The sequence below is a fragment of the Carettochelys insculpta genome, chromosome 28 (genome assembly GCF_033958435.1).
Source record: "Carettochelys insculpta isolate YL-2023 chromosome 28, ASM3395843v1, whole genome shotgun sequence".
Taxonomy (NCBI): Eukaryota; Metazoa; Chordata; order Testudines; family Carettochelyidae; genus Carettochelys; species Carettochelys insculpta.
In genome coordinates, this window is record NC_134164.1 from 15,310,745 (window position 1) to 15,322,500 (window position 11,756).

Below are 11,756 nucleotides of genomic sequence, written 5' to 3' on the forward strand. Positions count from 1 at the left end.
CCACTGCAGCCGCCAGCCAGGAACACGCAGCCCTGAACTGAGTTCACGGAAGCCAGTGCCCACCCCCCCCCACCCCCCCCCCGGGCATGGGGGCTTCTCCAGGGAGCACGCACCACCGGGCAGGGGGGTCATAGAGGGGGCTCGCACCGCCGGGCAGGGGGGTCATAGAGGGGGCACACACCGCCGGGCAGGGGGCTCCTGGAGGGGGCACACACCGCCGGGCAGGGGGGTCATAGAGGGGGCACGCACCGCTGGGCAGGGGGTCATAGAGGGGGCACACACCGCCGGGCAGGGGGGTCATAGAGGGAGCACACACCGCCAGGCAGGGGGGTCATAGAGGGGGCTCGCACCGCCGGGCAGGGGGTCATAGAGGGAGCTCACACCGCCAGGCAGGGGGGTCATAGAGGGGGCTCGCACTGCCGGGCAGGGGGGCATAGAGGGAGCACACACCGCCAGGCAGGGGGGTCATAGAGGGGGCTCGCACTGCCGGGCAGGGGGGCATAGAGGGAGCACACACCGCCGGGCAGGGGGGTCATAGAGGGGCACACACCACCGGGCAGGGGGGCATAGAGGGGGCACACACCGTCGGGCAGGGGGGTCATAGAGGGGGCTCGCACCGCCGGGCAGGGGGCTCCTGGAGGGGGCACACACCGCCGGGCAGGGGGGTCATAGAGGGGGCACGCACCGCTGGGCAGGGGGGTCATAGAGGGGGCACACACCGCCGGGCAGGGGGGTCATAGAGGGAGCACACACCGCCAGGCAGGGGGGTCATAGAGGGGGCTCGCACTGCCGGGCAGGGGGCTCCTGGAGGGGGCACACACCGCCGGGCAGGGGGGTCATAGAGGGAGCACACACCGCCGGGCAGGGGGGTCATAGAGGGGCACACACCGCCGGGCAGGGGGGCATAGAGGGAGCACACACCGCCGGGCAGGGGGGTCATAGAGGGGCACACACCGCCAGGCAGGGGGGTCATAGAGGGGGCTCGCACTGCCGGGCAGGGGGCTCCTGGAGGGGGCACACACCGCCGGGCAGGGGGGTCATAGAGGGAGCACACACCGCCGGGCAGGGGGGGCATAGAGGGAGCACACACCGCCGGGCAGGGGGGTCATAGAGGGGCACACACCGCCGGGCAGGGGGGCATAGAGGGGGCACACACCGCCGGGCAGGGGGGTCATAGAGGGGGCTCGCACCGCCGGGCAGGGGGCTCCTGGAGGGGGCACACACCGCCGGGCAGGGGGGTCATAGAGGGGGCACGCACCGCTGGGCAGGGGGGTCATAGAGGGGGCACACACCGCCGGGCAGGGGGGTCATAGAGGGAGCACACACCGCCAGGCAGGGGGGTCATAGAGGGGGCTCGCACTGCCGGGCAGGGGGCTCCTGGAGGGGGCACACACCGCCGGGCAGGGGGGCATAGAGGGAGCACACACCGCCGGGCAGGGGGGTCATAGAGGGGCACACACCGCCGGGCAGGGGGGCATAGAGGGGGCACACACCGCCGGGCAGGGGGGTCATAGAGGGGGCTCGCACCGCCGGGCAGGGGGGTCATAGAGGGGGCTCACACCGCCGGGCAGGGGGGTCATAGAGGGAGCTCACACCGCCGGGCAGGGGGGTCATAGAGGGGGCTCGCACTGCGGAGCAGGGGGTCATAGAGGGGGCACACACCGCCGGGCAGGGGGGTCATAGAGGGGCACACACCGCCGGGCAGGGGGGCATAGAGGGAGCACACACCGCCGGGCAGGGGGGTCATAGAGGGGGCTCGCACTGCGGAGCAGGGGGTCATAGAGGGGGCACACACCGCCGGGCAGGGGGGTCATAGAGGGGGCTCGCACCGCCGGGCAGGGGGGCATAGAGGGAGCACACACCGCCGGGCAGGGGGGTCATAGAGGGGCACACACCGCCGGGCAGGGGGGCATAGAGGGGGCACACACCGCCGGGCAGGGGGGTCATAGAGGGGGCTCGCACCGCCGGGCAGGGGGGTCATAGAGGGGGCTCACACCGCCGGGCAGGGGGGTCATAGAGGGAGCTCACACCGCCGGGCAGGGGGGTCATAGAGGGGGCTCGCACTGCGGAGCAGGGGGTCATAGAGGGGGCTCGCACCGCCGGGCAGGGGGGTCCTGGAGGGGGCACACACCGCCGGGCAGGGGGGTCATAGAGGGGGCTCGCACTGCGGAGCAGGGGGTCATAGAGGGGGCTCGCACCGCCGGGCAGGGGGGTCATAGAGGGGGCTCGCACCTCCAGGCAGGGGGGCTCCTTGACCCACACATCTACCACGCTGCTTTGCATTTGTTCTCGTCTGCCTGAAGCAATCGCGGAGGGTTTCTGCCTGATCTGTCGCTGTTTGCTCCTGTGCCAGGGCTCTGGGTGGGCGGCTGGGTACATGGCAGACGCTAGGACCTGGCACACAATGCCCAGCCCCCCGCCCCCCCACACCTCTGGGAGGGCTGTTCCTCCCTATAAACACAGGCGGCACCAAGAGTCTCCATCCCTGGGCTGCCCTCCGGGCTCAGAGCTGCCTGGTGTGTCAGCCTCAGCATGGAGAGTCAGCGGCTGTCCTCCTACCGCCGGCGGTTTGGCCCCCAGGCAGCCGCTGTGCACCAGCCCCTGCGATCCTCGCCCCTCATGTGGCTGCTGTCCCCCAGCCCCACCACCCGGGTCTCCATGACCAAGAGGAAGAGCTCGAGCCTGAGCATCCGCACCAGCCCCCGGCTCTCCCAGGAGAGGGCCGACTTCTCCCTGGCTGACGCACTCAACGCCGAGTTCAAAGAGACCCGCACCAACGAGAAGGTGGAGATGATGGAGCTGAACGACCGCTTCGCCAGCTACATCGAGAAGGTGCGCTTCCTGGAGCAGCAGAACAAGGTGCTGGCGGCCGAGCTCAACCAGATCCGGGACAAGGAGCCCACCAAGCTTGCTGACATCTACCAAGAGGAGCTGAGAGAGCTCCGCCGGCAGGTGGACCAGCTGTCCAACGCCAAGACCAGGCTGGAGATCGAGAGGGACAACCTGCTGGATGATGCCAACACCCTCCGGCAAAAGTAAGGAACCTTGACAGAGCCCTGGCTGGGCTGAGCTGATGGGTTTGGTCCTGCCTAGGGCAGGGGGCTGGACTCGATGGCTTTTTTAGGTCTCTTCCAGCTCTGTTGGTCTATGATTCTGACGCATGTACCAGACAGGGCTGGCGAATGGCCGCGGGCACCTCCGTGCAGCCAGAGTAGGTCACCTGGCCAAGCAAGTGAGGCAAACAGGTCCCCCGAGTGCGAGAGAGCAGTGACCAGAATTCGTCACTGCCGGTTCACTGCGCTCCAGGAGCGAACCTTAGAGCTAGCGGGGAACCTGAGGATGGCTGCAAAGGCCAGGCAGAATGTGGGGCTGGGTGTTAGCTTTCCTCCTGGAGCCTCTCATGTTGTCTGGCGCCACCAAGTTTAGGGAGAAATTGCTTGAACACAGAGAGCTGCTTTTCCATGTCTTTCATCCCACACTACAAAGTAGAACCAACCAAAACCCGCTGGGCTATCCCCTAAAGAGCGTGCTCAGTTACTCTGACAACAATCAGATCTATCACTACCACAAGCCAACACGCAACAGATCCCAACTTTCCCACTCTCCAGTTGGCCAGTCACATCCACACTCTGTGCCCAGCTGCACCGTGGGTGGCAGTTCTGGTCCCTGGGCAGGCACTGCAGCTGGGAAAACTAGCGTTACTCCACAGCCTCAGACCAGCCTCCAAGGTACAAAAACGCACACGCAGATACCGGCACCTGCACGCCTGCAAGCTCATTTAGCCAGGTGAGCAATGGCATGGCCCACACCCGCAAAGCCCTGTGGCTGGCACAAAGGCGGGCATCCACCGGTAGCTGGATCTCAGGGTGGCAGCCAGGCCAGACCTCCGAAAGAAGCATGTGCGGAGGTCTGGGACCTGCTCAGCCTGCGGCACGTCTCTTACTGAGCCTGTGTTCCAAACAGTGAAACGTTCCTGGCCCAGTGTGCACGGGGCTGAGAATCAGAAGCAAAGAACTTGACTTGGGAGCCAGGCGGATCATAGAATGAAACCTTTGGCTGACAGGGGAATACCAGGCGGGTAACAGAAAACGGTAAAGGTTTACCAGCCTCAGAGAGAGGTTTTCTTGCATGCGTTGCTGGTCCTACTCCACCAGTCTTCTGCTTTCTGGAGGAAGTGTTGTCTAGTGGTTAGTGCAGCGAACTGGGAGTCAGACGTTCAGAGCCCTGGTCCCGATGCTGGAGGAGGAGTGTGGTCTTACGGTTAGCACATGGAAGAATCTAAGCTCCTAAATCCGATCCCCTGCCTGCAGAGCGGGAGGCGGCCTAGTTGCTGGTAGAAGGGTTTTGGAGTTGGAATTCCTGTCCTCGCCGTTAGCTGTGTGTTGGAGGGGGTAATAACATTGCTCAGCACTGCAGGGAGTTCAACACATGGCTAGGTTTTGTCTCTGCTGGAGAAGGGCACAGGATTACTGCTGACAACTTGTTGGGAGGTTCCCCAGAAAACACTGATTCATCGAAGCTGAACTTTCCCAGGAAGGGACAGTTTGGATGAATCTCCTGATTCAAAACATCTTGAAAACCAGGTTTGAAATTACTGAAACATCTCATTTCGCCATTTGCAGAAGAAAAAGTTTATCGTTTCAGCTAGAAGCGGTGTCTGGTTTAAACCGCTCACATAACATAGGCTTTTTTAGGTTGAAAATATAAAAGGATAAAATTAAACAAAACTGATGGAGCCAAGTGAAACGTTCCACTTGATGCCATCGGAAATGTTTCTCAGCGTATTGGCTCATGAAACGTTTCTACGTTTCTATCCTGATCCAGGATGGGGAAAATGTATTGGTATGTCTGAATCTCTCCCCTCCACTCCCCAGCCGGCTCTCTCGCTGAGCCAAGCTTGGGGGCAGGGGGCTCTCTGTGTGACTCTGGCAAGCAGCCACGACTGGGGCCAGCTTTCCAAACTGTTCCGCTTGCACTGAGTTCAGCTCTGTAGAAACTCTGGACGGAGTTAAGTTTGCTGAGCCCTTGAAAGCTGGTTAGAGCCCTTTGAAAAATCTGGCCCTGAATCTCCCCGGAGCACAGCTCACCATGTGCAAGGAAAGGATAATAGTCCTGTCTTCCTCCCAGGCCTCCTCCTGCTTCTTCTGACTGGGAGCTGTTTGGGCAGGGACCATTCCTTACTCCGTGCCCCTGTATTACCAGGAAGGCAGGATTTCTAGTGTAAGAACACGCCAAAGTTACAGTAACTGGGCGGTGGACAGCGACAGATACGGGACAAAACCAGCAGGGAAAAAAAGCCAGGGTGTGAAGGGGCAGCATGCGCTCTCGCTCTCTCGCTCGCTCTCTCGCTCGCTCTGTCTCTCTCTCTCACTCTCTCTCTCTCTCGCTCTCTCTCTCTCTTGCTCTCGCTCTCTCTCTCTCTCGCTCTCTCTCTCTCTCGCTCTCGCTCTTGCTCTCTCTCTCGCTCTCTCTCGCTCTCGCTCTCTCTCTCTCTCGCTCTCTCTCGCTCTATCTCTCTCACGCACACACACGCGCACACACACACACGGCTTGGCAAAGTACTGACTGGGACGATTTGACCCTGCTTGAAGCAGGGGGCTGGACGTGATGCCCTCCTGAGGTCCCTTCCAGCCCTGGGATTCTGTGATTCTTCACACACCTCCCCTATAATCCAAGCGTGACCCGATACTGGAAGGCAAGAAATATTTCTGTCCATAGAAGACCCTGTGTTTGGCTGAGCTTTGGGGATGCCCTAACACGATCCCATGGCGCAGCGCTCAAAGGGAGGGGGCCCTGGTTCACTTGGCAGCAAGGCCTTTGCTGGTCTCCAGGATCTCCCCAAACTCAGGCGTGCCCAACCTCACACACTCGCCGCGACTGAGGGGTTCCCCGGCAAGGCAGGGACAAAAACAGATGCAACCAGCTTGAAATCAGGCAGCCGATGTGCCACAGAACAAGGACTCAGTTCAATGCAGTGCAGTGCTTGGCTTAGCATCCCCCGCAGCGGCACAGACCTGGCACACATGAAATACACTGGGCCCCTTCTTTTCATCCTCTTCCATTGGCAGAGCCCAGACTGCACCCAACCTGCATAATCCTACCCGCCTACCCGATCCCCACAACCCGTCCCGCCGACCTGCCCAACCAGCACAACCCATCCCACCTACCCGCCTGCCCCAACCACCACAACCCGTCCCGCCTACCCGATCCCCACAACCCATCCCACCTACCCGCCTGCCCCAACCACCACAACCCATCCCACCTACCCGATCCCCACAACCCATCCCACCTACCCACCTGCCCCAACCACCACAACCCATCCCACCTACCCGCCTGCCCCAACCACCACAACCCATCCCACCTACCCGATCCCCACAACCCATCCCACCTACCCGCCTGCCCCAACCACCACGACCCATCCCGCCTACCCGATCCCCACAACCCATCCTACCTACCTGCCCAACCTGCACAACCCATCCCACCTACCCGCCTGCCCCAACCACCACAACCCGTCCCGCCTACCCGATCCCCACAACCCGTCCCACCTACCCGCCCAACTAGCACAACCCATCCCACCTACCCGCTGCCCCAACCACCACAACCCATCCCACCTACCCACCTATCCTGACCCACACAACCTGTCCCATCTACCTGCCTCCCCCAACCAGCACAACCCATCCCATCTACCCACCTGCCCCAACCACCACAACCCGTCCCGCCTACCCGATCCCCACAACCCATCCTACCTACCCGCCGAACCCGCCCAACCCATCCCACCTACCCACCTGCCCCAACCCCCACAACCCATTGCACCTACCCACTTATCCTGACCCACACAAATTTTGATGGGTTTCAGGGGTCTCCAAGCTCTGCACCCCGTCTGCAGACACGAGTGATTCTCACTCAGAAGGTAGAACAGAAAGTTTATTAGGCGACAGAGGCCCAGTTTCTTATAGAAGATTCAGTGCAGCAGTCAGAGACAGTCCTTCCAACCTGTCCTGGGGAGAGGAGCCCAAGGGGTGCCCCTCTACGGCGTAGCTTCCCGCCTCACCAGGCTGGCTTCCTTCTAGCTCCCTCTGCCCCCAGCTGCCAACTGCTGCCTCAGATTCAAACCCAGCTCAGCTCCTCCCTGCTCTGCATTCAGGTCAGAGATGTTACCTGCCAGCCTAGGGTACAGCCCCAGGGGTCCTCCTTAGCCCTGGGAGCTGCTCTGCCTGTCACACACACATACAGCCTGAGTCTCACATGCGCTCCCCCCACTCCATCACATCTCTCCCCCCTTCCAGACCGAACTGAGCGGGGTCACTTAGCCAGTGACCTGGGGAAGTTCGGGGCCCTCCCTGCGTGACAGGGCATTGGCTATGGTGTTGTTGTTCCCCTTGACGTGGACCACCTCCATGTCGTAGTCCTGCAGGAGCAGACTCCACCGCAGGAGCTTGGCATTGGCCCCTTTCATGTGATGCAGCCAGGTCAGGGGTGAGTGATCGGTGTACACGGTGAAACGCTGTCCAAACAGGTACGGCTGCAGCTTCCCCAGCGCCCACACCATGGCCAGACATTCCTTCTCTGTGGCCGCAGAGTTCTGCTCAGGGGCAGCAGCTTCTTGCTCAGGTACACGATGGGGTGTTTCTCCCCCTTGTCATTCACCTGCATTAACACAGCCCCCAGCCCCACGTCTGAGGCATCGGTGAACACCAGGAAGGGTTTGTTGAAGTCTGGATTTGCCAGCACTGGGGCCCTGACCAAAGCCTCCTTCAGCGCGCAGGGGGCCTCTTGGCACTGCTCTGTCCAGACCACCTTGTCAGGCTTTCCCTTTTTACACAGCTCCGTGAGGGGGGGCTGCGATGGAGCAAAAGTGGGGCACAAACCTCCGGTAGTACCCCGCCATCCCAGTGAAGGCCTGGACCTGCTTCTTAGTCTGGGGTGTTGGCCAATCTCTGACAGCCTACACTTTAGCTGGCTCCGGCTTTAAGCAGCCGCTGCCCACCTTGTGGCCCCAGGTAGGTCACCTCAGCCATTCCCACATTGCACTTCCCTGCCTTGATAGTCAGACCGGCCTTCTGGAGTCGGTCCAGCACCTGCTTGACCTGGGACACATGGTCCTCCCACGTCTGGCTGAAGATGCAAATGTCGTCCATGTAAGCCAGGGCAAAGCTCTCCATCCCTTTCAGTAGCTGGTCCACCAGACGCTGGAAGGTAGCAGGTGCCCCCTTGAGGTCGAAGGGCAGGACCAGGAACTCGTAGAGCCCCACAGGGGTGATGAAAGACGACTTGAGCCGGGCATCTTGGTCTAATGGCACTTGCCAGTACCCCTTGGTGAGGTCTATGATGGTGAGGTAATGGGCTCCCCCCAGCTTGTCTAAAAGGTCATCAGGCCTGGGCATGGGGTAGGCATCCAATATGGTGATGGCGTTAAGCTTGCGATAGTCCACACAAAACCGAACAGACCCATCTTTTTTAGGGACTAACACCACGGGAGAGGCCCAGGGGCTGGAGGAGGGTTGGATCACCCCCCAGAGACAGCATGTCTACAACCTCCCGCTCTACGTCCTGAGCCATCTTCCCTGTGGCTCTGAATGGCACACACTTGATAGGGGCGTGGGTGCCTGTCTCTATTCGGTGGACAGCCAGGTCAGTGCGTCTGGGTCTGTCCGAGAACAGCTGTTGGTGTGAATGCAGCACCTCCTTGATCTCTGTCTGCTGGGCAGGGGTCAGCTGGTCTGAGAAGGGAATAGACTCCAGCAAGGAGCTGGCTCCAGTCCTTGTGAGTAAATCCACCAAGGGATCATCCCCCTGCCCCTCCCAGTGTCTGCACACGGCCAGCACCAAGTTCTCCCTGTCCCAGTAAGGTTTCATCATGTTCACATGATAGACCCGGTGGCTGGGAGCCGGTTCGACAATTCCACCACATAGGTCACCTCATTTAGCTGTATGACGACCTTGAAGGGCCCATCCCAGGCAGCTTGCAGCTTGTTCCACCGCATGGGTACGAGAACCATCACTTGGCCCCGGTGGCATAGGCTCGGGCCCTGGCATTATGGTCATACCAGACCTTTTGCTTCCTTTGGGCCATGGAGAGGTTCTCCCTGGCCAGGCCCATGAGCTCGGTGAGCTTTTCCCGGAAGGTCAGTACATACTGTACCACTGACTCCCCTTCAGGAGAGGCCGTCCCCTCCTCTTCTCTGAGCAAATCCTGGGGTCCCCGTACCCTCCTTCCGTACAGCAGCTCAAACGGGGAGAACCCCGTGGATTCCTGGGGAACCTCCCTGTATGCAAACAGCAGGTGGGGTAAGTACTTGTCCCAGTCTTGGGGGTATTGATTCATGAAGGTTCTCAGCATCTGCTTCAGAGTCCCATTGAACCTCTCCACCAGCCCATTGGTCTGCGGGTGGTAGGCTGCGGCCCAGGTGTGCCGGACCCCACACTTGTCCCACAAGCTTTGCAGCAGGGTCAACATGAAGTTGGACCCCAGATCCATGAGGACCTCCTTGGGGAACCCCACTCTGCTGAAAATGGACAGCAGTGCATCTGCCACAGTGTCAGCGTCGATAGAGGTCAAGGCCACAGCTTCTGGGTATCGCGTGGCAAAATCTACCACCACCAAGATATATTTCTTCCCAGAACGCGTTGCCTTGCTGAAGGGGCCCACTATGTCCATAGCTACTTTCCGGAAAGGTTCCTCTATGATGGGCAGTGGCCTCAGGGCAGCTTTCCCCTTGTCCCGGGTCTTCCCCACCCTCTGGTAGGGATCGCAGGACAGGCAATATAGACAGACAGCTGCAAAGATCCCCGGCCAGAAAAAGTTCTGAAACAACCTTTTCCTGGTGCGGTGGATCCCCTGGTGTCTTGCGAGCGGGACATCATGGGCTAGGTACAGCAACCTGCGCCGGTACTTTTGGGGAACCACCAGCTGCCTCTAGACCTCCCATGGCTCCACTTTGCACCTGAGAACCCATTCCCGGTACAGGAATCCCTTCTCCCACAGGAATCTCTCCCTGCAGCCCTCCCCCAGCTGTGGAGCTGGGCTGAGACTGGCCAGTTCCCTCAGCTTCTGCAAGGAGGGGTCTCTCTGCTGCTCTGCCTGGAACTCTTCGGCCAGGGCAGGGGCGGAAGCTACTTCCCCTTCCCTGCCTGGATCCACGACCACTAGCTTGTGAGACCTGGTTTTTGGGGGCCCCCTTTCTCCCAAGGTCGGCCCCTGTGGCTTTGGCTGGGTATCCACCCCCGAACCTGGGGAGAGCCCCCTCGCCTCCTTTGGCTACGGGTCAGGACCAGGGCACGAGGGTGTTCACCTGGCCAGTGCTCCAGATCACCCCCCATCAGTACATCCGCCGGCAAATGGCTGTGCACACCCACCTCCTTGGGGCCTTCCTTATCCCCCATTTCAGGTGCACCTCACCATGGGCACCTTGAAAGGGGTCCCATCAATTCCCGTTAGTCAGGTGGGAATTGGGCATCATCCAGCCCGGTGCCACCACTCCAGGCTGGGCCAGTGTCACGTCAGAGCCTGTGTCCCAGAACCCCGTGGCCTTTCTGCCATCCCCCTCGAGGGGTGTGAGACGCTCCGCAGAGGCATTGCCACCCCCACTCTGTAAACTGACCTTTGAGCATTTGGGCCCCCTGCGGAGCTGGTCTGTGGGGCAGGCTCGGCCCAAGCCGAGGACACGCTGTCGGCACCACCTGCCTTGGCCGCCAGCCCCTCTGGCTTCTGGGACTCCACCCAGTTGGCTCCATGACCCCCTGGCCTGCTCAGCCTGTCTGGGAACTTGGAGCTCTGGGCTGCTCTATGCCCCTTTCGCCCACAGTGATAACAGCCTGGGTCTTGTTGTGTCCCCCGGGCTGGCTGCTCTGTCCAGGCTCTGGCTGGCCCTCTGGGGGGTGGGTGGCCGGCCCCTCTTTCCTGGGCTCGCCCAATAGGTGATCACATCTGTCGTACAGCCAGGAACAGGTCTCTCTGAGACTGCCCGTCTCTCCAGGACTCCCTCTCTTTCTGGGGCTTTCAAACCTGGCCACGCTGTTTGTGAAGTCATCTGCCAGTTTCCCTGCATTGTGTGAATCCCCCGGCCTCCGGTCCACGAGCCACACCCTCAGGTCAGGTGAGCACATCTCGTAGAATCGCTCCAGGACCGCCAGCTCGATCAGGTCCTCCACGGACTGGGCTCCCATCCCAAACACCCACTTCTGGTAGTATTGCCTCAGGCAGGAGGTCGCATCTACACAGGTTTCCTCTGGCCTCTTCTGCGCCTCCTGGAACTTCTTCTTGTACATCTCCGGAGTCAGCCCAAACTTATGCAGCAGGGCCTGTTTGAACCGTTCATAGTCCCCAGGCTGCAGCCCCTCCAGCTGGCTGAGCACTGCTGCGGCCTTCTGGCCCATCAAGGGGGTGAGGTGCTGGAGCCACTCAGCTGGGGGAACCTCGTGCAACTCACAGGCTCGCTCAAAGGCGGTAAGGAACTCGTCCATGTGCCCTGGGTCCTGACACTGGGCCAGCACACGCGTCTCCAAGTGACTGGCCACCCCGAGCCGTCTGGCTCTCTCCCCGCTTACCGCAGCTGGGGCCTCTTGGCGTCTCGCCTCTGCCATGGCCCGCTCATGCTCCCGCTCTCTCTCCTCCCGCTGTCTCTCTTGTAGCTTGCGCTCGAGCTCACGCTCTCTTTCCCGCTCCTGGCGCTCGTGGACACATTCTCTCTCCCATTCCGGGCGCTGTCTCCCACACCTCGAGCTCCAGCCATCGCAGCTCTGCGGTGGGGGACTCC

General features: G+C 61.2%; 1 protein-coding gene across 1 annotated transcript in view; it reads left to right on the forward strand.

Moving 5' to 3' along the window:
• Nucleotides 1–2,532: 2,532 nt before the first annotated feature.
• Nucleotides 2,533–11,756, forward strand: part of GFAP (glial fibrillary acidic protein) — a 30,652-nt gene continuing 21,428 nt past the window's right edge. The window contains exon 1 of the mRNA XM_074978720.1: nucleotides 2,533–3,035. Coding sequence (XP_074834821.1) covers nucleotides 2,533–3,035 — 503 coding nt within the window. The remainder of the gene's footprint in view (nucleotides 3,036–11,756) is intronic.